This window comes from Carcharodon carcharias, chromosome 17, assembly GCF_017639515.1.
Source record: "Carcharodon carcharias isolate sCarCar2 chromosome 17, sCarCar2.pri, whole genome shotgun sequence".
Classification (NCBI taxonomy): Eukaryota; Metazoa; Chordata; class Chondrichthyes; order Lamniformes; family Lamnidae; genus Carcharodon; species Carcharodon carcharias.
The window spans coordinates 71,113,236-71,140,782 of record NC_054483.1 but is presented as its reverse complement, the minus strand read 5'-3'; the positions used below and the strand labels follow the sequence as shown (position 1 = coordinate 71,140,782).

At 39.0% G+C, this 27,547-nt stretch overlaps 1 protein-coding gene and 1 long non-coding RNA gene across 3 annotated transcripts in view; one reads left to right on the top strand and one right to left on the bottom strand.

Annotated features, from left to right (window-relative positions):
- adrb1 (adrenoceptor beta 1) overlaps positions 1-26,831 on the top strand; it is a 29,499-nt gene extending 2,668 nt beyond the window's left edge. The window contains exons 2-3 of one of the 2 annotated variants that reach the window (XM_041209533.1): positions 23,381-23,754; positions 24,496-26,831. In XM_041209533.1, coding sequence (XP_041065467.1) covers positions 23,715-23,754; positions 24,496-25,472 — 1,017 coding nt within the window. In that variant the 5' untranslated portion in view covers positions 23,381-23,714 and the 3' untranslated portion in view covers positions 25,473-26,831. Of the gene's footprint in view, positions 1-23,380; positions 23,755-23,778 lie in introns of those variants that run through there. The other variant, XM_041209532.1, reaches the window with a different exon arrangement.
- LOC121289771 lies at positions 17,940-24,026 on the bottom strand. Its single transcript, XR_005945645.1, has 2 exons — positions 23,929-24,026; positions 17,940-20,090 (listed from the first exon to the last, which is right to left on the bottom strand). It is a non-coding gene; the product is annotated as an uncharacterized LOC121289771 (long non-coding RNA).
- Positions 26,832-27,547: the final 716 nt, after the last annotated feature.

The following is a 27,547-nucleotide window of genomic DNA, read 5'->3' as shown; positions in this document are numbered from 1 at the left end:
TTAGGTTCCCAGGGAGAAATAATTTCTTTCATTAGAATGTATATAACAAGTTCTGGATTTCTATCAGAAGATGAAAGTAATTGTGCTGTAAATGGTTAATAGTCTTTGATCATTACAAAATATGTATTTGAAATCTCAAGGTATTGATCAAACCTGTTCTGAGGGATTACTCCAGTGTTGAGAAAATTTAAAACCTGTCCCAAATTCCCTCCTCACCAACTTAATCAAAGATTTTACAGCTGTTTTATTAGACTGTGGAACTGAATTACCACTGGTGTATTTGTGGAAAAGGTCCTGACCAAAACACTGTACTAGCTGTGCCAACCTATCTATTTCCATGCAGTGAAAACTGATTAATGGTCTTATTTAAGCTGTTAAAGACTTTACACATGTAGCATTTACTGTTCCTTTATTTTGTTAGTGGTTTAAATGGGGTGATAAATTCTCTGAGGGAAAGATTAAATATTGCTGTATAGACTGATTTATAGGCTGCTAAAGGTTGTACTGATTGGCAAAGGGAACCTGAGCCAGAATTACTGATGTTGATGTCTCAAATGACTTACTGAAAAAAGATCAGTAGACATGGGAAGTTTCAAAAACTTAAGGAATCATATTCCATGAATGCAAAGTTTCGCTTTTTAGTTTATTCTGTTTTTATCTAAGGTTTTTTGTGTAATTTTCTGAATCTTCATATACATGAAGTCCTACTATATCAGGTTTGCACATGTCAGATAGAATTCAGAGCCCTATAAACTGCCCAGGCAATGGTTCAAAACTCCAGCTATTGAAAAGCTATAGCATTTAAAATTCCCATTGTGGTTCACCTTATGACCTCTGAGTGAGTTTACCAAATTAATGCCAAGGTGCTGAATTTAGGTATACTTTTATGCTGTTATGTTTTGATCCATTGTACCATGTATAATCCTGTGTTATAAAACTCCAATTTTCCAATAATGACAAAAATGGGATTGAACAAGCCCATTCTACAGGCTTGCCTGGATGTGCTCAGACAGCAGATAACACCAAATTTTCCATGTGAAGAGCTCCCCTTAAATTGAATGGGCAACTAGCACAGGGAAAGTTTGCCCAGACAGCCTGACCTATAGCACACTTGGCTGGGCTGTGGAAAACCTGAGCCAGGCAGAAACTCATAAAAGACTACATTAAAAGGGAATTTGTGGTGAAGGCAAGGTTGGCTATTCAAAATTACACAGCGGAGACTTTTGGATAATAATCCCTTTGCTGAGGTCCTGTTAGAGGAGGTGTACCAAAATAGGTGGACATATTTAACGGCTGAATTTTACACATTGATAAAAATGTAACTGCCAGTTGGGTGGAGGCAGTTCACTGAATCATGCAGTCACCCAGGTCCCTTGTACCTGGCTCACAATAAGAAAGAACTGTACTGATAACAAGAGTGAGGTGAAGGGAACTGTATTTCTCAAGTTTGCTCATTGCACGTGGGCCACTTCAGCATGGTACAAACCTAGCTTGTGACTTGCTCACCCTCTAGATGTTACTAGAAGCATTGTACACAAATATTGGCCTTTACACATGTGCCAAAGCAGTGCAGTTTTTTTTGTGTGATAGTGGCAGGAAAGGAACGGCAAACAGGAAGGTTCCCATGACATAACTTTCCCATGCTGTTAGGGGCTATTCCAGCTAGTTTACTTCAGTGAATAAAGTTTTAAAGGAATTGCTTTTTCATGAAAATTTTTTATTTTATTTAGTGAATTTTGTGCTGAAGGAGGCTGTCAGCACTGAGAAACAGGATACTCCCAAACTTTGGGCAGCAACACGTTGCTCCCAGGACTGGTATAACATGATTCTGAAGAAGAGTCATATTGGACTCCAAACATTAACTCTGTTTCTCTCTCCACAGATGCTATCAGACCTGCTGAGTTTTTCCAGTATTTTTTTTAATTCCTGGCATAACACGGTCACATTCAAAGCAATGTTCCCTCCACTCTCCTCAGTAATGTTAGAAATGTAGCCCTGTCAGCATCAGTGAATTCATCTGACCCCACAGGTGAATTTTTTACAATTATTTTCTTTTCTTGAAAACTAGCCTATTAGTAGCAAGTGCAACCGTGGTGGTTACTGAAGGATCCAGAACAGAGCAAGACAGGCTCCTATTCTGCTTTGCAGAATCCAATTCCCTAGATAGGCAAAAGGCATCCAATGGGCGCAGGACATTAATACATGACACTGGTCCTTGTTGCACTTGTTTTATACCAGTACATTGGCAAGGGGTCCAATTTCTACTCCAGTATCTCTAATTATCATAAAATCACTTCCTGCTGTAACAAAATGTCAAAATATTCCCTTTTGAAATGACTGCCTGTCTTCCCCTAATCCTCAAGGTTTAGTGTGGACTGACATTAATATTATAGAGGCATAAACTGCAAAATCACATTGATCTAATTATGTCAATTTGCACTCATTTTAATGTATTTGTGAAGCTCACTTCGTTCAGCTGGGAGCTTCCATCAGCCCTGCCCCAGGGCCTGCTGGATGATTGAGCAGGTCCTACAATGGATGGAATTCATGTGAAATTGATTTCACAGTCCATTATGCACCTGTTTTCAGGATGTAACAGGCATCAAAACAGTGTTTAATTCACTCTGCCACTCAGTGAGCTTTTATAGGGATGTCATACAGTTAGATATGCAAGTTTCTTTAAAGTTTAGAGAAATGCAAAGTGCTCAATAATAAAATATAGCTGTAAGATTACAAAGGTTACTTGCAGTGTGCCAAAGGGCTACGGCATTTTATAACCTGGCTCACCCATAATCCAATTAGAAATCTTCTTCCATTTAAAATCAGAAAGCTACAGTAAATATTATTTTGTATCCCTTGGATGCAACCATATACTAGGTACTTTTAACATGGGTTATATTCCGTTGTTAGGTGAATTGAGAAAGTAGAAGCCTACATTCTGGCTATGTATATGGTAGGCAGCTGATACTTCCTCCTCCATAAAATACTTTCGTAATGCACCATATATATTCTAGCATATTTTTGTGTTTCTCTGATTCTCTATTACCAATGTAAATACTTTTTATTTGGATTACAAAGAAAGCAGTCAATAATTAATTAAATATTTCTCTGTCAGAGAAACATTGCTATTGAATACAGTGGTTTGTTCAATAGTAACTCAATTGGCTCATTAATTTAACATAGTTCAGGTCTTTAATAACTCCATTATTGGTTTTGACAGAAGGCAGAAGCTAATGTGCAGAATAACTTCAAATATATTTTAGATTGTAACAGTGACACAGTGTCTTTTTTACTATGACATAAAACTGATTTTGTTACAGTTGAATGGGAAAATACCTGACAGCCACAAAACACACATTAAACCCAATTAAATTTTTTTTAAAAATCGATATTAGTGATTAATATTAAAGTTCTAAATCTTGCAAGTTTCATCTTTCTTTACCGTCCAAACTAAAAATACAGAAGCACGACATGTATTTATAAACTCTGAAGTTCAAATCCCATTTCCATCTCAGAGCCTTGCTCAATGGAACTGCAAATCAGAGAACGTGGCACGGAAGTCAGCACGGCCTTTTTACAGCTCTTCCAATTTTCTAACCATTTACTATAATGGCTGGAAAATTGGAATCACGTGGATCAGGCACACTTGACCTCGCTGCTTGATTCTCAATTTGCACTCGGAATGAAGTCTCACAATTTCAAAGGTTGTATCTATAGAGTGAAACATAGGCAACATTCTTCTCCTTGAGCTTTCTGCCTAAAGACAGGTCCAACCCACAGTGCTATGACCTCAATCAGAGGTTGGGCAAGGAGGCAGAACCCAAATCCACCCCAGCCGGAACAGGGAAATTGAACACCAAGCTGTTGGCACCAATCTAATCCACACCAGCCATCCAGCCAACTGAGCCTACCAGCTCCCAGAGGACTTGCTGTGGCAACATGCACTTACATGTATGCTGTAGCTTGGAGCTATGGATAGTGATGGTAGAGTTCCAATTTTCTCTCCATCACATGGCTGACCAGGGATCTTCCTGTTCTTACCCTCTGCCATTGGCATATGTTGGAAGGATTTGCAAGTTGATACTCAGCCTGTTTGGCTGTGTTATGAATGCATCTTCCTTGGCCAAGAAGTCCTGGAATAGGACTTGAATCTGGAGCTTCTGGCTCAGAGGCAGAGAAGCTATTACTGTGCCACAAGACCTCCTAGACAACATTCTATGAATATTATATTTCAACAAGTTTCAAAGCATGAATAAAACCCTGCAGTTTTATGTAAAAAGTACTTATTCAGTAATTGGTTAAGATTCTATTTACCTTAATCAGTCAATGTGGGCATTGATCCAAGGTATCCATTTAATAGTGTTACCTTTGGCAAGAAGATTTGCTGAAGACTAGCAGGCATTACCCATAAGTTTGTTCATACTATACACACTTCTATACAATGAAAACAGCAAACAAACATAATGGGTCAGTCCTAGCTGTTCCAGAAATCTAACCTGCCTGACACTCCAAACAAGCATATTACGAATTTGAGAATCCGTGTTAGTCATAAACACAGCTACTTTTGTGCATCAGTGCCTTTTTCAAAACTTAATCAGTGACCAAAGCCATTAATCTTTTTTTTAAAAGACTGCCATTTGTGTGAAATTTAAGTTGCAACTCATTTCCTGATAAAAATGTGCCAAAATGCCTCAGCGCACGAAGTTATAGAGGACTGTTGTATATAGGATAGTCAACAAGTTCTGATGTATCAAATGTGATTTATTTCACATTACCCAATAGTACATGGTTTGACCTGTTTCTTTCACATATTTTAATTCTACATTTTGGATAATGTACAGATTAAACAAAAGTCTTATAATGCACAAGTTTCAATGTCTATGTTCAGGAAATACTTCAACATCCATGTATTAGTGCCTTTACTTTGAGCATGAATGTTCTCCCTTGGCTTCTTAAACAAGAGTACTCTTATAAAACACTCACTAACAACTCACTAAAGCAATCTAACTTATTACAATACTACACTGCAAATACTGTAAAAATGGTAATGAATATATCTAAAGTGTATTGAATGAATAGCATCTCCCCAGTTTAATCTTCATTAAGCTTCATACCATTCATATTTATTGTTCTCACTAATTACTACATTTTTGTTTTATCTACAGAAATCAAAATCAAGCAACTAAATAGTGTTGATTGCAAAATTCAATGTCACCCCAATTTCTAAATTGAATACGTTAAAAGTTCCTCCCAAAACCAATTGGACCAGAATTTGCTGTGGCAGGGCATCTAACAGCATCTCTATTCATTAGATTTGCCCTTGCGTGTTTAGGTTTTTATATTTGATGAGTTCCAAATTACTGAAAGTGTGAGTTGATATTGGCACTGCGAGGGGAACAGGGCATTTGGGACCTGAGTGAACAGGGTGTGCAACTTTATATCTCCTTAACCAAGCAGACTCGAGGATTAAAAAAATAAACAGCATAAGGACTGAAAGGAAGTGTCAATTAGAGTGGAAAAATTCAATATGATGGCAATTAAAATTGAGGATGCACAAGAGGCCAAAATTAGAGGAGTGCACATATCTCACTCGGGGTTGTGGGGCAGGAGGAAATTACAGAAATTGGGAGGGTTGAGGCCAGGAGAGATTTGTAAACAAGGATAAAAATTTTAAAATCAAGATGATATTGCCTGACCAGGAACCAATGTAATTCAGTGAGCAATGGGGCAATTGGGAAATGAGATTTGGTGCAAGTTAAGACACGGGCAGCAGAGTTTTGGATAACCTCAACTTTACAAAGCTTTCCTATCACAATGTCCCAGTTTTCTATCACAATATGGATTAGTAAATCACATGTTCCACCTGTACGTTTCCACTGGTTTCAATTGGTTTATGCAAAAAGTAAAGCATTTCTTTGCAGGGACTATTGAAGGAAATATTGTTATTCAATTTTTCCAGATCAAGTTTTAGATTGATATCAACAGACAAGTCATCTGCTTACTCTTTCACTTATGTAAAGATTTGGAACATAGAGGGAGTGGTTCTAGAAAGGGTGAGCAAACTTAATTTGAAAGGAATGATTAAAAAGAATTAAATTATCTTGTCAATAAAATTACTTCAAGCTACTCCAAAAGAGTTCGTAAAAGTAGCTTTAAAGTATGTGACATTAGTCAATCCAATATCATAATCATCAGTCACTAAAAGAATGCAAAATAATAACCAATAGTTTTGATTATTTTAGTTAAAACTGTCAACCTTGGCTCAGTGGTACCACTCAAGCCTCAGTATGTTCAGCATATGCTCCAACCAGTTCAATACTAAAATGGTAGTTGGGCTCCTCTGCATTTCAGGTGACTTGTATTTGCATACTAAGAGGATGCTACTACCATAAAAGTGGCAGCAAGACAATCATCAGAGTTATCAGGGCTCAGTGTCTGCTGATCCCATATTGAGGTTGTTACCACATTATTAACACTGATTTTGGCAAGTTAAAATTAACCTCACTCTTTCACCTGTCTTTGAATAGGTAAGATCTGGTGCCATCATGGGTAACATTGTCCATAGGCTGTTCAATTACTCATGATTGAAATATACTATGGTAGGTTTATGTTAGTGCTGAGTGTAATTATAACTTTATTAGGATTGCTGTAACGTTGGTGTGTCATTGCTACTTTTATTAAATTGCATTCCAAGGAAATATGACTATAAAGTTTACAAATAATATTACAAAAATAGTGTTATTAAAACTAAACTGAACTGCATGAGTTGCTGAGTTTAAAAGTTCAATGAATACTGATTCACGCAATGGTGGTGGATCTAGATCTCCCGTGTGATGCTAGGTATGTAGGCCATATGTCCCAAAGACTGGCAGACCCTACCAAACAACATAGCCCAGCTGCTATTCACAGTGGGCAAGGTACAGATCATACCCAACCAGCCCGTGCTTGCAAAACTCAAAACACAGTATCCAACCTTAGGTGTGATTCCACGATTGGACATTTTCTAAATAATCCTTAGTGTGCTAAGAGTTATGCTGACAACCAATTTAAGATTGTCAGTCGGGCTCACAGTGTAGTGCATTTGTGTGTACTGGAAGCTAAATATACTAATACACAGGGACCTGTTCTTTGCAGACAGAAAGAGCATGTACATCCTTTGCGTCTGTTTCAGCTAAACAAAATAAGTGACAGCCATTCGTTGACTCTGGTCAAGGTATTGCCCTGAGGAATATCAGGGTCAAGCTGCCTGGTTAAAATCTCAAACAATGCTTGGCAAGTAACTGTCAGTCACCATCACTGGTGCATTCTCCATGGCAACACTGCTATGAATCGGAGTCCACTTGCCAATCAATCAACATTCTCTTCTCATACAGAATAATTTGTTGGTTTCCCCTTACATTGGTATTCTTGCAAAACGTCTTGAGAAGTACAAGATGAAAAGCTTCGACATATCTCATTTTTCAGCAATACTCAAGTTCTGTATTACCAAATAGCTATAAAATTATTTTGTTAAATTCAGGGAATGTAGGCACAAAATGGTGTTTGACTTTCAATTGATATTTAATCTGTTTATGTAATATCAGATGTAGAATATATACATGTTGAGAGAAACAAAGTTGATTTGTTTTACTAATTCAATACTTGGTGATTTCAATTCTCAAGACATTCCTGCAATATTATAAATATTATATATTGTGAATCTAGTGCAAGATAATACAACTCATGGATCTAAACACAGGCATAAAGAGAAATAAAATCCTAACATATCTAACTCATCAATCATCTGTCTGGCTACAGCATACTTGTGAAATATTTAGCTCCAACACATTTTGAATATTACATACTTTATGCAGCTCAACAAAGTATCCAGGACATTTGATACAGTCCACTGTGATACTAATATTTTTCTGTGGTAGAAACCATCTTCAGCTTCTTCCTTCAGTAGCCTGAATGTTCTACTTCAATATAAATATTGTTACACTTTTAGAATGGCAATTTTATGTATTTACAGCCTCCAGGGAAATCTTACTTAAGCCTGGAGCTTTAAAGTATTAACATTTTAGAAATGCTACTTCTTAGAAGAAAAGCCATGTGTTAAAATGTCCTATTTACACTACAACCTATGTGGCTAAATAGCAACACTGATGGGAATGATTTGTCTACAGAGATTATTAACTAATGTATTCTTGTAAACAAAGTGTAAAAGCATTTCCTACTATTTCTGTTATGTTATTGCAAGATGTGTTGATTTCATTGTTGCTTTAATTGCAACCTCACCATTGTAGTGTACAAGCAGGATTTATAAAAATGATACTTTTATTTTTGAATTGAGAGTAAAACATAAGAACATAAGTAATAGGAGTAGGCCATTTGGCTCCTCAAGCCTGCTCCACCATCCAGTAAAACCATGCTAATCTGATTGTAGCCTTAACTCTACTTTCCTGCCTGCTCCTCATAACCCTTGACTCCCTTGTACATCAAAAATCTGTCTAACACAGCCTTGAATATATTCAATGACCCAACCTCCACTGCTCTCTGGAGGTAAAGAATTCCAAAGACCCTCTGGAGAAGAAATTCCTTCTCATTTCCCATTTTAACTGGGAGACCCCATATTTTGAAACTGTGCCCCCAGGTTCTAGATTCCCCCATGAGAGGAAACATCCTCTCAGAATCTATCTTATCAAGCTCCTCAGAATCTTATATGTTTCAATAAGATCACAGCCTGGATTTTAATCCTCAAGGTGGGTAACAGGAGTTGGGAAAATTCCAAGCTTAGTCTATCTGCCTCAAGGCGGGATCTTCATTGCTGGGTAGGTGGGGGGGGGGGGGGGGGGGGGGGGGGGGGGGGGCAAGCTGGAGTCAGGCCAGCAGACCTGGGAAGAAGTTTGGAGGCAGCCACAGGGGCTACCAGGTGCAGAGGTTGGTTGTTTGAAAGGCTTACCTAGGGGGGTAAGTGGAAGAGTAGAGCTGGGCATAGGGAGCATGACAGGCCTGACGGTCTTAGTGGAAGGGAAGAGCTTGGCATAGGGGGCCTGTCGAGGTGGGTGGGGGAGCTTTAAATTGGCATAGGGTGCATGAGGGAGGTCTTTTGAACTTACCTTTTAATAGAGCCTTTCATGCACACTAGGGTTCACGACTTCTCTAAGTAGACTCTTTAGAAGCCTAGCTCAGCTCCATGAAAATTGCAGAGGAGTAGGACATGCCCATATGTCTGCAATGGAGCCAGTCAAGTCAGGAGTGTTAGTTTGAGGCTTCTGACAGGAAGCAGCCTTCACCCTTTAAAGCCACTCCCAAAAATTGCACAGCCTAAGAATGGGATCGGGAATTTCAGAATTGGGAAATGCACACCATTTTTAAAGGGCTCCCGAGTCAACCTGACTTGGTGAAAATCCAGGCTTGTAAATCCCAATCAGTATGGGCCCAACATGTTTGTTGGTAAGCCTTTCAAACATCTTTCCTCATAAAACAGCCCCTTCATCCCAGGAATCAACCTAGTGAGCCTTCTCTGAACTGCTTCCAATGCAAGTATGTCCCTTCTTAAGGAAGGAGACCAAAACTGTACACAGTTATCTTTTTTTTTGTTTGTTCTTTCATGGGATGTGGGCATTGCTGGCAAAACCAGCATTTGTTACGCATCCCTAATTGCCCTTAAACTGAGTGGCTTGCAAGGCTATTTCAGAGGGCATTTAAGAGTGAACCACATTACTGTGGGTCTGGAGTCACATGTAGGCCAGACCAGGTAAGGACAGTAGATTTCCTTTCCTAAAGGACATTAGTGAACCAGATGAATTTTTACAACAATTGATGCTAGTTTCATGGGTCACCATTACTGAGACTAACTTTATATTCCACATTTATTAACTGAATTTTAATTCCACCAGCTGCTGTGGTGGCATTGGAACCTGTATCCCCAGAGCATTAGCCTTGATCTCTGGATTACTAGTACCACTACACTACCATGCCTCCTAAAGTGTGGTCCAGGTGTGGTCCCACCAATACCCTGCTTAGTAGTAGCAAGACTTCCCTACTTCTATATTCCATCCACCTTACAATAAAGACTAACGTTCCATTTGCCTTCCAAATTACAAGCTGTACTTGCATGTTAATTTTTTGTGATTCATGTACAAGGACACCAAGATCCCTCTGTACCACAACATCAGGCAGTCTCTCTCTATTTAAATAACATTCTGCTTTCCTATTCTTCATGCCAAAGCGGGCAATCTCACATCTACCCACATTATACTCCATCTGCAAAATTCTTGTCCAATCACTTAACCTATCTATAGACCTTTGAAGACTCTGTGTCCTCCCCACAATTTGCTTTCCTACCTTTCTATGTATTGTCAGCAAATTTGGCTACAATACACTAGGTCCTTTCATCAAAGTCATTAACACAGATTGTAAGAAGTCGAAGCCGCAGCACTGATCTCTGTGGCACTGCACTAATTACAGTTTGCAAACCTGAAAATGACCCAGTTTTCCCAACTCTGTTCCTGTTAGTCAGCCCTCTATCCATACTAATATCTTACCCCTAACATTATGGGCTCCTTTTAGGTGGAATCTTTCTGAACGTCTTTTGGAAATCCAAATACACTACATCTACTGGTTTCCCTAATCCACCCTGCAATTATTAGCAAATTGTGATAGACATTATCTTTGTGTTAGCATTAGAATAAGATCACCATAAATGATAATTTATATAATAAAAAAAAATGGACAGGATTTCTAGAAATGTTGGCCCTGTTTTAGCCCTGTTTACTGACCCTGACTTGGTTCAGTATTGTTGGTAATCACCATACATTCTACCACTGTTAGATACGCTCTTCAGTTATAAGCTTGAATTTTACCAGTCCTCTAGAGACAGGCTGGGAGGCAGGAGTGCTGATAAAATGGCATCAGGAGGGAAGCCCAACATCTTCCTGCCACCTCAGCATATTCAGAGAAGCAGAATGCCTTCTGCTGACTGGAGGTGGGCAGCCAGTTAACTCTAACTGGCCAATTAATGGCCACATCCTGCCCCCGGTGGCATTTTACCAGCATCAGGACAGGCCCCCATGTGTGGGGAGATGCCAGGTATATCGCAGCGGCCTGCCAGCATGCCCAGGGAGAGACAATCCTCTATGCCTGATCATGGATTGGCATCCCAGTTGTAATGGCCACTTCACGGCTACAATGCCACTGCTAGAGGGTTCACCTGTCCTCCGCCGCCTCCCACCGATCACTGCGGCCAGACTGACTCTGGCACATTAAAAAAAAAATCCTTACCTGTCCTTCAAATGCACCTCAACATGGAGACACTCTCTTCTTTCTGCAACCTCAGTAGCGGCCATCTCTATTGTGGTATTGCTGAGGTTGCCAAGCTCTGATTGGCTGGCAGCTCTGCGAGGTTGGATACCATCCTTAATCAGACACACTCCTGGCAGTGACCTCTTAATTGGCTGCCGCTGGTATCCCACCGACTACCTGTGCAGGCTCAGGACCCACTTTCAGTCCTGGTAGTGGGATTACCTACCTTTTGGGAAAATCCAGTATATAATATTTTGTTAAAAGATAACTTGTAATGTACCCATTTGGTTACGCAAAATGTTATACAAGTTGCATGGAGAGAATTTTCCCCATGTCGGGCAGGCTGGTCGAGAGCGGGCATGGAGCTGATCGCGGGCGGCAATCGGCTCCATGCCGCCATTTTACGTGGGTGGGCCAATTAAGGCCAGTCAGTAGCGCTCAGTGCAATATGCGTGGGCAGGGGAAGAGGGAAAGTCAGACCTGCGCTCTTTCGCTCGCATACGCGTGAAAGAGCGCAGAAATCTCTGAGGCACGGAGCTGCCTTGGGGAGATTAAGTACATATTGAGATCTTTTTACAAAGACAGATAAAAATTATTTACACATGTCCCTTCAAGTGACAGTGTCACATGAGCTGGGACATGTTTGTCAATTTATCAGAATTTATTTATCTATTTAAAAAAAATCTTCAGGAAATCTCATCCTGCCCGTAGATGAGGTTTCCTGAAAAGTGCAAAGGCTGCTTGGGCTCTTCACCTGCCCGCCGACCTTAAGGTTGGACAAGCAGCATTCATAAGTGCTTTAACTGGTTTTTTAATGGCCTTAATAGGCAGTTGATATTTCAGGGGGTGCGCAGCCGCATCCATCATGTGCCCACCGAACGTAATATCTAAATGATGCGCGCTGACGTTGGGACGCACGACTGAGGTCACCGCGCTTCATTTTACGCGTCAGTGTGTCAGGTCCGCCCCTGCACACTGACATTAAAATTCTGGCTCATATTTTTGCGATTTCACTTCAACATACTTCTCTTTATTTTATTTCTTCAAAAAAAAACTGTCGAGCATTTCATGGCTTTTATTTGTAGAGTTACTAAAGGATGCTTTAAGAACGTGCCTTATGGCTTCCCAAATTGTGCATTTTTTTCAATAGCCTATTTTTACTACATGTTATGTGTGTAGAAAGTTTCTCCTAATAGTATATAGATAAATAATGGCCCATTTAAGAGTCTAGGAAAATATGAAGGGTGATGTGTCCAAGGTTTATTACATTATCTTTGCTACATTAACAATGCGTGTAATATGGTTATATTTCACAGAGGCAGATAGTTAGTGATTTGTTTTCCTAATTATGGTACACAATGAAAATTAAACAGCAAATAATAGTCCAATTAAGAATGGATTCTTCAAACTTTTAAAAATCCCATCTGTAAGATTATCTAAGGACTCCAAAATGTTTGTTTTGAAGTATGACTGTTAACTGGAATAAAGCTTGGACCATTAAAGTCAACATGAATAGATGCACCGTCAGAATTGTACGTGCTGATTCACATGGCATGCTTTTTCTTCTTCCAGTAATTTTATCTAAAGGTTGTCATTATCCAGGCAGCGTTTAGGTAGCTTATCCCTTCATCTGTCACTTTTCATCTATTAGTCTTGTTGTCCAGGAACACTCTCACAGAGAGATACAATACTTGAATGACACCTCACTGTTAAGCTGCTAGGCCTTATATTGAAGGATTATAACTTATTGTTTCTATAACATAAGATCCTAAACTGGAAGTAGTCAGTTGTTATCATTACAGTTATTTGTTCCATTTGTTAAAACCTTTATATGTACCAAAGTCAGTTAAACAGATTGTTTGCATAATTTGATTTAGTCTTTCCTAAAATGAACAAAAGATTTACATAAGTAATGTTTTTTAATCATAATTAGCATACTCTTCCATTTCTGTCAAAATTAATCCCTTTGTCAAGATTATAATTGTGCCCTATTCACAGACTCTGACAGTCAGCTGCTTCCTCTAAACTTATGTATATTGACATATACTTCCCATCAGAATTGTTCCCACTGTTCATGACAAGAACAATTTGAGCCACAAAAAGATGTTTATTTCAATTTCCATTGGCTTTTACCTTAAAACTAATTTGTCTTGTCTCCTATAAATCAGTGGGAATCTATTTGCACAAATTTGGAAAAAAAAGTAATAAATCAATTGAAAACTATATTACTCCATGTCAATGTCACTTGGTGCTGAACTCAAGGAAATCTGCCCACAGAGATCTCACAATCTATGTCATGAATTTCGCTTCTCCTGATGTCCATTTGCTGTTCAATCTCTATGTCATGGATTTCACCTTTCCTGATGTTCATTTGAATTTGGCTCCAAATCCACAAAGATCTCCAAGTCCAGCAATGGTGATGTCATCAACCAGGGTAAGCAGCCAATCATATTCTCTCAGTCTCCACAGCTGAATGAAAATTCAGCCCTTTGTACCCTCCACGTAATTTGCTTTCCTACCTACCTTTGTATCATCAGAAAATCTGGCTACAATACACCTGATCCCTTCTTCTAACTCATTAATATAGATTAAAAACAAAAATACCTGGAAAAATTCAGCAGGTCTGACAGCATCTGCAGAGAGGGATGCAGTTGATGTTTCGAGCCTGTATGACCCTTCATCAGAACTAAAAAATATATAGCAATGAGATGAAATATAAGCTGGTAGATGGGGGTAGATCTCGATAGGGGGCCAGTGATAGGTGGAGGCCATGAAGAGACTGCCAAAGATGTCAAAGACAAAAGGATAAAGGAGTGTTGATGGTGGTGATATTAACTAAAGGATGTGTTATTGGGGTCATTAAGGGTAGCAAGCAGGACAGGCTAGTGGCAGATGGTCCTAGTGGAGGCGGGGTTGGGGGGAGGAATCTAATTAGGCTAAAAGGTGGAGATGAAACAATAGATCAAAATAAATTTAAAAATAGGTGGGAAAAGAAAAATATATTTGTAAAAAATTATAAATTATTGGAAAAAGGGGAAACGGAAAGGGGGTGGGAATGGAGGAGAGAGTTCATGATCTGGAATTGTTGAAGTCAATATTCAGTCCGGAAGACTATAAAGTGCCTAGTGGGAAGATGAGGTGCTGTTCCTCCAGTTTGCGTTGAGCTTCACTGGAACATTGCAGCAGGCCAAGGACAGACACGTGGGCATGAGAGCAGGGTGGTGTGTAGAAATGGCAAGCGACAGGGAGGTCTGGGTCATGCTTGCGGACAGACCGAAGTTGTTCCACAAAGCAGTCACCCAGTCTGCGTTTGGTCTCTCCAATGTAGAGGAGACCATGTGCACTTGCCATTTCAACACACCACCCTACTCTCAAGCCCACTGTCCATCCTTGGCCTGCTGCAATGTTCCAGTGAAGCTCAACGCAAACTGGAGGAACAGCATCTCATCTTCCGACTGGGCACTTTACAGCCTTCTGGACTGAATATTGAGTTCAACAATTCCAGATCATGAACTCTCTCCTCCATCCCCACCCCCTTTCCAATCCCCTTTTTCTAATAATTTATAATTTTTTTACAAATATATTTTTCTTTTCCCACCTATTTTTAAATTTATTTTGATCTATTGTTTCCTTTCCACCTTTTAGCCATTTTAGATCCCTTCCCCCCACCCCACCCCCAATAAGGCCATCTGCCACTAGCTTGTCCTGATTGCTACCCTTAATGTCCCCATTAACACATCCTTTAGATAATATCACCACGGTCAACACCCCTTTGTCCTTTTGTCTTTGACATCTTTGGCAGTCTCTTCATGGCCTCCACCTATCACTGGCCCCCTATCGAGATCTACCCCTCTCTACCAGCTTATATTTCATCTGATTTCTATATATTTTTTAGTTCTGATGAAGGGTCATATGGACCCGAAACATCAGCTGTATCCCTCTCTGCAGATGCTGTCAGACCTGCTTAGCTTTTCCAGGTAATTTTGTTTTTGTTCTAGATTTCCATCATCCGCAGTATTTTGCTTTTACATTAATATAGATTGTTGAGGCCCTAGCCCTGATCTCTGTGGCGCTTCTCTAGTTACAGTTTGCCAGTTTAAAAATTACCCATTTATCTCAATTCTGTTTTCTGTTAATTGGCCAATCATCAATCCATGCTAATATATAACCTCCAACACTATGTGCTCTTATGCAGTAACCTTTTAAGTGTCATCTTTTCAAATACTTTTTGGAAATCCAAATACACTGCATCTACTGGTTCCCCTTAATCCAACCTGCCTGTTATATCCTCAAAGAACTGTAATAAATTTGGCAAACACAATTTCCTTTTCAAAAAACTACGTTGACTCTGCTTGTTTGTATTATTAATTTCTAAATGTCTTGTTACTACTACCTTAATAACAATTTCAGCATTTTTATTCCAGCATTTTTCCAATGACAGATGTTAGGCTAACCAGCCTATAGTTTCCTGCTTTTTGTCTCCCTTCTTTCTTGAATAGGTGCATTACATTTGTGGCCTTCCTTTAGTATGCAGGCCATCAGGTCAATGGTTTTTTCAGCTTTTAGTACCATTAGTTTGTTTAGTACTTTATTCTGAACTGATAAGGATTCTTTTAAGCCTTTTGTCCCCTGATTTTCTACCATTACTGAGATGCACTTATTGTCTCCGACTGTGAAGTGAAATATTAAATATTTGTTCAAAGTCTCTGCCATTCCTTGTTTCTCATTATTAATTCCTCAGTCTCATCCTCGAAGCAACCAACGTTTATTTAGCTACTCTCTTTTTCCTTGCGAAAGCTGTCTACTGTCTGCTTTTATATTTCTTGTCAGTTTACTCTCATTATCTATTTTCTCCCTCTTTATCATTTTTACAGTTATCTTTTGGTTTCTAAAACTGTCCCAATCTTCAGGCCTACCACCAACCTTCATAACATTGTTTACCTTTTCTTTCGATTTGATACATCCTGTTTCTTAGTTGGCCACAGATGGAATTCAATGGAATTTATCTTTGTTGAGAACTATGAAATATCTCCTTATATGTCTGCCACTGTTTATCTACCATCTTACATTTTAATTTATATTCCCTGTCCACTTTAGCCAATAACATCTTCAATTTGTAATTGCCTTTATTTAAATTTAAGATGTTGGCCTGAATCTTTCAGGCGGTGGGTGGGCTCGGCAGGGGCGGGTGCAGAACCAATCGCCATTTGAAGCAGGCTGGCCAATTAAGGCCCACCTAGTGTAAGACGATAGCGGTAGCATTCAGCACTACCTGTACAGGCAGGGGGAGTAGAAAGATTCCAGGGCCACGCTTTTTTGTGCATGCATACGAAAGAGCGCTTCAATTTCTCTGAGGTACAGAGCTGCCTCAGGGAGATTGAATTGCTGCTGAAAATATTAAAGACATGGAGTAAAATTTTATTTAAACATGTCCCCTCATGTGACTGTGTCACATGAGATGGGACGTGTTTTATATGTAGGAAATTTTTAAAATTAAAATAATAAAAGCTTTAGGAAACCTCATCCCAAGTTTCCTAAAAAACATGAAGGCTGCTTAGCCTTTTCGCTTGCTCACCAACCTTAAGGTTGGATGAGCAGCATTAACAATTAGCTTAATCACTTCCTTAATGACCTTAGTAGGCCGTTTATATATCGTTTATATGTATATATATATATATATATATATATATATATGCAGCCAACTCCAATGCGCACCCGCCGAATGAAACATCGCGATACAGCGCATTGACATCGGGACACACGCCCAATGCCGATGCGTAAAGTGACGTGTGGTGACATGTCAGGACCGCCCCTGCATGCTGACTGAAAAATCCTGCCCCAAGCTTCTCAGCCTTAAAATGAATGTGAAATTCTAACATGTTATGATCACTCTTTCCTAGATGATCCCTTACTATGAGATCAGTAATTAATCCTGTCTTACTACACATTACCAGAACAAAATAACTTGTTCCATGATCTGTTCCAGTGTAATGTTTGAAACTGTCCCAAATACACTTCATGAATTTGTGCTCAAAGCTACATTTGCCAATTAGATTTGCCCAATTTATATGAAGATTAAAGTTGCCCATAATTATTGCAGTATCTTTCTTACAAGTCCCCGTTACTTGTTTTATATTCTCATTCAGTGTAGCTCCTTTTAGAAGGCCTGTAGACTATCCCCACCACTGAATTCTTTTCCTAGCTATTTCTTATCTCCACACAAACTGATTCTAAGGGCCAGTGAGATTCTTCAGCAGTAGTTATACTTAGTGTGCCATTAAAACACTCAGTTATATTTTATTAACGCAACACAACTTTTGGGGTTTTTTTAACAGCTATGTTACAGGAAGAGTGGGGGAGAATCACAGCAGTAACTTTGGGAATTCCACATTTAAGTGCGCACGTGCAGATTTGGTTGCAGATGAGTGGTGGTAGTGAATGTTAACAGTTTCACCATCATTGCAGTCACAAGATTCAGGCCTGTGAATCAGATTGTTTATATTAATTCATATAGGAGTGATCTACTGTCCACAAACATATTCTTATTTTCTACTTATAAAAGACAAAAATTAGAATGTCACATTTCTCAATATAGAGCATTGTTAAATCGACATTCAATAATAATTACATCAAAGAACCCACTAATATTTTAATTTAGACATGAATTATGTAATACTCTTTGTATTTTGACACCTTCATTATAATGGCCTGACTTAGGTTATTAAGGATCACACGATATACAGGCAAATGATATTTCACAACATACCAGTTACATGCGTTCTTCTTCCTATTCTTATGACAGTTAAATCAAATTATGTTTGGTACAGACGACTGACACCCTTACATTTCTCATCTAGTTGTGTACAAATGTTAACCAGTGGTAATATTGATTGAGTTTGCATTTAGCCAGCAGAAAGGAATGCTTCCCCTTCCTTATCAGTGAAAACACTGGGAAAACTCTTACATAAATTACAATTATCTCAAAGTAGCCAGCACAAGATATGTTGTCACTTGACACCATAGAGGAGCACAGACAGGTATCACCCTCAAAAGTAAAATACTGCATAGCAATTTTTAAAAATAATTACACTTGTCTGTCAAGTATTGTACTACAAATATTGACTCTAGTGGAGTTTTTTTAATATTTTCAAAAATACATGTTGGAGGAAATATTTTAATTATAATGTTTCACATGAATTATGAACATCTATTATCTGACCTGTAACTGAAACTTGTATATACATACATTTATATAAATTGCCTTTCATAATCTCACAATGCCCCAAAGTACTTCACAAACCATGATGTATCTTTGAAAAATAAGTAATATTAATATAGAATACAGGTTAAATTAATAATCCAACCCTAGAAAATGTTTACAACATAAATTCAGATGAGGAATGCATTCCACTCATTTGATGTTCTCCTTCCAAATACCAATCCTACCATCTTCCCATTACAGACTTAATCACTCTTCCTGGTCTCAATGACTCTTTCAATTGTATCACTCTCCAGAAAAAGAAATAATTCTGATTGTCTCTGCAAATTTGAACACAGATGATTTGGTATACAATCCAGTTTGTGCATAATGCCACCTCATAGTGTTTAAATGTAGTGAATGTCAAATCAATTAATATCCGTTGGTCTCTTCAAACTGGCTAGTTCTATTTTATTTATTAAGTTGCATTTGCCTCTTTGAACTTCAGTTGCTACAGATCGACCCAAGTGCAGAGCTTTTTGAGTTTCTTTTGTAACATCTTGACTCTTGAATTCAAGGGCCTCCTTAAAAAGATTTTTTTTAAATCATTGTTTTAAAATAGTCTAGTGTTACTGACCAGAGAGGGGATTAATTTAAACAGCTCTGATTTCTCCTCTCAATACCCGTCCGTAAACAGAAAGGTGTTTTTGATTTCCCCCTTTATAAGTGATGGCGTATTTTCCCCAACCCTTCAGTTTTGGAGTGATCCAATTAATAATCCCACAGTAAACTCGAGATAAGGTAAAATAAGAGGGTTGGTTTATCTTACGCACACAAGATGCGGGAAAGGGGTTTCACAATGTCCACCCCTTTTTGCTCTCATACAATAAAAGACAGATAAGGGAAAGAAAGGGGTACAGGGCAAGACCACAATAAAGTTAAGAGTTATGGTTTCACATGAGTCCAGAGTTCAGAATCAAAAGTCCAATGGTGAATTCCTTCGGAGGTTAGCAGGCTGAACTGTTGCAGGTGATCTGACTATCCAGAAGTGAGGACTTCCAAGATGGGAGAAGACATGTAGAGATGAATTAGTATTGAAGGCACAGATACAGAGGTTCCAATGTTCTAGTAGTTCACAGTGTAGATGAGCGCCAGGCACTTGACCTGGACAGAGATTTTTCTGCTGCTATCTGTTAGGCAACAAAATGGTAGACAGAGGCAGGTTGCTTGCCTGGACTCCTGCTTCTCTTCTGAGGTCAAACAGGGACTGAAGATAAAATTCAAGAGCTGTATAATTAAACAGCTCAAGACTCGATTATGTAACAGGGTGGTTTTAGGTCGAGCTACTCAGCTAACGAGGTGCCCGGTTGAAACCCATTGTGTTTTGGAACAGGTAATGGTGGGGCCATTAGCACAACATTGGAGATTATGAGTCACAAATAGCTCTACATGTGTCCATAGCTGCTGGTGCCAACTTAGCGTCTATGAACCCTTTGCGTTAGCTTGGCTGGAATGCTTATACAATACAAGTCACATTCTAGGATGAAGAGGTAGCCTTTGTCCATTGGAACAGCTCAGAATCTTCCAGAAACCAGCATGTGATCAGCTGCAGCCATTTTTATCAGCCAACAATTGCCCATTTTGAAAAACAGGAAAAATAATTTTATGAAGTAGCCTGGCTGACATAGATATATAGATATATTTCTTCCAGTCTTGTGGACGGGACACTTGAGAAAAAGTATTGCAGCTGTGAAGAACTCGCTGACAAAAAATACTGCAAACAACACAACTAATATGATATATAAAATAACTTGATTAATAGATTTTCAGCTTAAGCTACATTAAAATAAGAAAGAAGATATTGAATTCAATCTCTGCTACAGCCTACTGTAGCAAGAGTCTAAAGTACCAAAAAGACCCAATTGGAAAGAACAATGATTTTACAATTATGATTACATATCCAAATTTCTGACTGTAATATAGGGTTTATTTGCGTGAAGATGTCATGATTGGAACTGGTAAAATCTGACATTGTGCCAGGATATGTTCTATTGCAGTTACTATATGTATGCGTTATCTGAACCAGAAAATTAAGTGCAAAAACTTAAATAGGAGAAAACTGCAGAGCAGAATTTAATCTGTTATTGATAGATAATTCCAAAAAAGCCAATAAATTTGCTGACACAAAAAAATGGATACCTCGCACCTTTCTCTTACTTCTGTTCAGCAACCTTTAATAAGGAGCCACCATAACACAGACAGAGTTATAGGCAGGTTTGGGAGGATGATGTTACATTTCCATTTTTATTTTTTAAAATTTTGTACAGATTGCCATTCAATAAAAATGTCAAAGTTGGTTTATAGCCTACAGAGGCAATGATTGGAATTCAAAACGTAAGGGATTAAAGGTAGTGTTATCTTAGTAATTACATTTGACACAGATATGAATAAATGGTGACTCCAGTAATGGAACACACTAATTATTGTGTTAAATAACCCAAACAACTGGACAAACATCATAAAACAGGAGCAGCATAAGGAACTAATGCTGTGAAAGTTAAAACAAAAGGTTGCAGCAGAGTTGTCAAACATTCTCTGATTCACAGCTGAATTAAAACTCAGTTTCTGGCCAGAGTTTCTGTTGACCTATTGCCAAACTTTTTGTCAACTTGAGAGGTGAGAATGATTAAGTATTGAAAGGGACTGAAGGCCTAAGATATTATTCAATAAAGTGTCATTACAAGAGCAAAGAGGATAAGAGTAATTGGCATAGTTGCAAACCATGCTTCAGAAAGATTCTGGAATTATTAGCGGATAAGGGCTTTCTGGTAGAAACAGTATTTTGGGGCTGACAGTGTGCAATTGACAAAGTTTTGCTTCACTGGCTCTAAGGGAAGATGAATGGATATGGAATTAATTGCAAGCTAGCTATCTGAAAATTGACTTGGTGTTAAAAAGCAGAAGATAATGATACATAGACAAAACTTGACTGAGATACAAAAATGACAACACTTCACAGGGTTGTCCTGGCTCTTCTGCTATTTAGATTATTTATGAATGACATGGAGCAGGGTATTTCTAGTAATATATAATCTGCCGAAAGCACAAAGCTAAATGTTGAGGAGACTAATGTTAGGAAAACCAATAAGAGTTCAAAAGCATCTGCGCAAAAAGGGCTGAGAAGTGGCATATATAAGTACAAAGTTAAAAAGAGGTGCATGTGGTAGGTGATTAACTGTTAGCTTCTTAACCAGGGTGTCACTGGTTTGCAAATAAGTTATCACAGAAGTGATCCATCTGAGAAAGGTAATTGGGGAACTATTTTTCCTGTTCAGTTATTGTTTAATTTCAAATATGTTTCTTCTTATCATTCTTTTCAAAAGGGAACTCACTTTAAGTAGGTTTCTATATAGATTCTGTGTAGACTATATAGGTAAATACATTCTGTATATAGATTCTATGTAGACTATGTAGATATATACATTCTATATATAGATTCTATGTAGACTACGAGTATTGCTAGAAAGTCATCAGAATTCCTGTGCAAGTTGTGAAAGGAATACACATGACAGATGAATGAAAGTACGATGCTTTATTCCTGCTTGAATGTTACTGCATAAAAACAAGCTATTCAGTCTATCGAACCTACATCAGTATTTTTCTCCACATGAGACAACTGGTCTAATCCCACTTTCCTGTTTCCTTCTTATACCACTTGATACTCTTCATTTTCAAGCAACTGTTCCCTTTGAAAGTAATTTATAGTTACTTCAACAATTACTTGTGGCAAAGAATTCTTGATTCTTACTACCTTCTGTGTACAGATTTTTTTTTGCAATCTCCTCTTTAATTCTTCTGGTCGCGTGTTTTAAATTTCTAACGCTCTGGTCACACAGTCAACAACCGATGAAATATTATGGCTTGTCTTTAGCTAAGGACAATTTTGATATGAAAAATGAGCTTCAATTGAAACACGGAAAAATAAAAATGTTTGGATGGGATTATTGGCAATTTAATAAAAGTAGTCAGGTCAATACGAAATGAAATACATTTTGGAATGATGCTTGGGTAAAAATTAAAGCAGTTTCTTTCATCTTGCGTCATTCACTGGTAAAGCTATACCTGTAACATTGTGTGAAATTTGATGAAATTTGAGTGATGTTGAACGTGTACAGAGAAAGGCAGCAAGGATCTTTCTCAAAACGCTTTCATCATGAAAAAGGAATCACAAAATTAAATTTGTTCTCATTCAAAAAAAATTGGAAGCATACTTTCTTCACATCAAAGGATTGATAGCAGAGATCTAAGTGAATTATGTAACTAACTGTAATCATAGAATCACAGTATGAATATAAAATTGGCAGAGCTCAGAGAAAACTAAAGGAACCGAAGATATTTTCCCTTTCAACAGTATTGTGTATATGAATAAGCTATCAAAAATGTTTAACGCAGTGTCAAACAACCACGTTAAAAAAATAACTGGATTAATATTTTATTAAAATATTAGTAAACGTTAACAAATGCTAAGGAATAACTGTATAGCTCTTCCAAAGATATGGCGCTGGCATTGAGAGTCCCCTTGTCTCCTGTATGATTCTATAATTCTCGGGAACACAGTGAACAATTGCTGTTACTACCACAGAATTGCCACCTGCAGTTTACAATTGGCCAGGGTTGAGTAGCAGAGTTTGTAACTAATACACTAAATTGTCACTTGATCATCTTTAGAGAATAAAATAGGTTTGGCAGTTGTATATATTTTGGGAAGTTTTGTCATTAACAGTTAAGAGAATTAAATAAATTAGGGGATGCACAAAAGTGTAAATTGTACAAGGCATGTTGAAAAGAATTGACTTTATGTACCAAATCACTTTTTATTATTCTTTCTTGTGATAGGTAAATCCAATTTAAACAGCTGAAGATCTGAAGAGCAGCTTTGAGTTTGCGTGTAAAACAGAATGAGGAAATGGCTACTGAGAGCAACTTAATGACGCGAGCCTGGTTGCTTTTTAGATCTGTGACAGCGACCTTAAAATCCGAGTTTCAAATTTACAACAGGGTGTACTTTCTCTGAACTGCAAATAATCTTCTCAAACAGTTCTGATATGGAAAAGGGTGGGACGTGTTCCACGGCCACTGAAATTAGAGCTAGCAGCACAGGCTATTCTTGGCCAAAGAAATACTTACAAGGAGCAAAGACTTGCCATCAGTGCCTGCATCATCTTAATCCATGGGATTGCTGTCTGTGAATTACAAACTAAAAGTACAAGGTAGGTTTCATTTGCTTGGAGCTGAGAAACTTCCTGTCCCTGGGGTAAACTTTACAAATGCAATTTGTGTTAGCCTTGTTATTTTAACTCATGTTCCTGTAAAGTTTAGCGGGGTTTTCGCCATTTTCGTCCGAACGACCGGAACTTGGAGGCAATTATATAAAGAATACTTACCAGAGGCAACTGTTTAAAAGTTTATGTTGGAGCCACTCACACTGAGGCTGACTGCTGTAAATGGAAGGCAGTTGCTGAACGCGGAATTGTGGCGTCAGGGAGAGGGTAGAGTCGGCTCATTGGATTATCTGCCAGGCGACGTAAAGGGGGAGGGCGCAGAGTTTATCTGAAAAAAGTTGCAGGTTGTTGGTGCCAAAGGAGTAGGATGAGGGAAGCGAGAAAGACATACAGCATCCGCTGGGAAAGGGGCAAATGAAATCCATGCATACTCTGGGCTCTCTCAGCCTTTCCTAGAAGCGGCGCCTACAATGGGAGACGGCCTGTCCTCCGCGGATTGTAACATTAACAAATCAACTACAATAATATTTGTTAATCCTGCAAACGGGGTAAGTCCAAACGTGCCTCAGCAAGAGTTCTCTGAGCAGTGGGTGATAGGCATGGGCACAGTCATGGCAATCATCGTCCTGACCATAGTCCTTGGCAACCTTTTGGTGGTTTTTGCCATCGCAAAGAACCAGCGGCTACAGACGTTAACCAATCTTTTTATTGTATCCCTGGCCTGTGCAGATCTGATTATGGGTTTATTGGTGGTTCCTTTCGGTGCGACCTTGGTTGTTCGAGGTAACTGGCTGTACGGTTCGGTTTTCTGTGAAATCTGGACTTCAGTCGATGTCCTATGTGTGACCGCGAGCATCGAAACTTTGTGCGTGATTGCCATAGATCGATATATCGCAATAACATCGCCGTTTCGCTACCAGAGTTTACTCACGAAAGCCAGGGCACGGGTGATCGTGTGTGTGGTCTGGGCCATCTCTGCTCTCATCTCTCTGCTGCCCATCATGATGCACTGGTGGAGAGATGATGACCCAGGCGCCCTTCGCTGTTACAATGATCCCTGCTGCTGCGATTTTGTAACAAACAAAGCCTACGCCGTTGCCTCCTCCATTATTTCCTTCTACCTGCCTTTACTGATCATGATATTCGTCTATGCCCGAGTCTTTCAGGAAGCCAAAAAGCAAATGAAGAAGATCGACAAGTGCGAGGGGAGATTTTACACAAGTCACTTTATCCCAAACGGCAGGTCAGCTCGAAGGAGACCGTCCAAGATTATAGCCATCAAGGACCACAAGGCTCTGAAGACTCTGGGAATTATTATGGGGACGTTCACCCTTTGCTGGTTGCCGTTTTTTCTGGCAAATGTGGCGAAGGCGTTCCGGACTGACATAGTGCCCGACAAACTCTTTTTATTTTTCAACTGGCTCGGCTATGTCAACTCGGCGTTCAACCCCATCATTTACTGCAAGAGCCCTGATTTCAGAGCGGCCTTTAAAAGGTTACTCTTCTGTCCCGGCCAGGCTGACAGCAGATTCTACTCGGGCTCCGGGGAATTCTCCCGTTGTTCGGGAATGTTTGGGAGCACTCTGGATCCCAGGAGCTTGGAGACTTGGTCAGATTGGAACAGGGCACAGGAGGGGAACGGAAGCCATTTGGACAGACAGAGGGAGGAGAACCAGCGACCTGAAGATGAGGAGTCGCAGTTCTAGCACATCCGACCGAAATGGAGTGAGGGAACCCGTCAGCAAATGCCAGTTTATGGACATAAACATAAGTTTCCGTTAAAGGGGTGAAGTCAGAGCAGGTACCCATCACTGTGGAAAAGTGTCTCACGGTCAGATGAATATTGCAATATCAAGTGTACACCATAAAAACTTCACATTGGATTTCTTCCACAGGCAATCGTTCCTGGCAATATTGGAGAAGGGAGGGCAAAGAGAAGGTACTTCACATTAACACTAAGATTTGGATTCCGAGCGACCACAGAATATGAAAGATGCTCGAACAGGGCAGGCATTAGCAGGACTGCGGTAACTTGGACAGTACAGAAGCGAGCAGCCACGTTAGGTCACTTTTGCAACCTGAATGGCGTGTCTTTGTTAAATTACATTCCACAATGGAAGGAGATTTCCAACGAGAATGAAACAGGATCGATGTGGACTCTCATATTTACATGAACGATTGCCTTATCAGACCTGCCCATGTTACTAGAATGGGGGATAGTAAACACAGTCATTTACTTATGTTGCCTTATTATTTTAAACATTTTGGATTATGTGTAATAAGTTGTATTATAAAACAACTTAAGTACACAAAGCTCTACTTACTAAAGACATCCAAGATTTTTTTTTAAAAAACTAATTATCTGTCCATTACCGGTGCCTGACTTTACACTGTGTTGGAGATGACACTTTAACATATCGATGTTCAAGAATTGATCGAGCCGTGCTGCCAAATTCGTGAAAACCTTTTCACTGTAAGATTGTGTTTTGAGTAACACTACCTCCGGCTGTACAGATTGCGTACAGATCTATTTATATTAAACATTGTTTATATTAAACAAACCGCATTTTATATATTTAAAAAGCAGACGAAGCGACGCACAACCTCAGAGTTGACCATGATACAGATGGACGAGCAGGGGTCTATTACTTATTTAAATAATTTAAATTCCACGGAGGACCAACTTCACTTCACGTGCAGTTTCCCAAGTGTTGAAAGTTCTCCAGTATGAAGATTATCTGCGCCATGTTGTAACTTTGCTTATAAATTTTACAGCTAATCTTAGTAAGGACAGAGCCAAAAACTCCGGGTAGTTTTTCGGAAACAAATCATCCATTTCGGTGAGAGTGGGTGCAGAAAAGGGAACTCGTGTTTATTGATGTACTGTAACATTTGCCCGCTAAACCAAAAACTAATGCGTTTTCCCACCTACTCCGTATAAGATTCACGTACAGCTGTGTAATGTATTTGTGACAATGTCTGCTTTCTCGCACATATTTATATAAATACAGCTCAATAAAATGTGTGGATATTTGGTAAATGTGCAATAAACATAATGAAACATTTCATGTGTACGTTCATATAACTTTACTGCAAAAGGTTGAGCGCCTGCGCTCTGCCACGGTTCCAGTATCATTGACAAACATCACTAGACTGTAAGGCCTGTAGGTGCAGTTGCTATTAAAAGCGGTCTGTTGTCCAGTGCAAGCATTTTGGTTTGCGATAACATTTGATTTTGCAATACGTATAATACTTGGTATCATTTCAATGTTATTTAATTGTCCTTAATAATGTGCAGACTTTGCACGTTTTAAGGTAATTTCTGTATTGCTCACAACCTGATCCGCTGCTTGGCTGGACTGATAGAATGTTCCTTACAAATGAAAAAAAAATGTGGATGGAGATTATTTGGCTCATAGAAGAAACAAAGTGATTATTGCCGCTTCGAGGCTACTTTCGTGATGTCGAAGTGTGGCAACCGGAGTTTTAAACAGTAGTCCGGTTACACATTATCTCAACATATGTTCCACTCTTAAAATTCAACGTGGGATTCATGGTTGGATCCCCACGCTAATCTATTATTCAGGCTGGCTGACTCAGAACTATTGTGAGGATATTTACTAATATTTCTTGCTACGACCTCTAAGATTTATTGTTTGTTCGACAGCTTTAATATTCCTAGCTGATTTATTACAAAGGGGTAGCAAAACAAACTGAGAAAGGTTAAAGTAACAACCATTCTTGTTCGACATCTCACCAACTGTGGCAAAACGCCGATAAG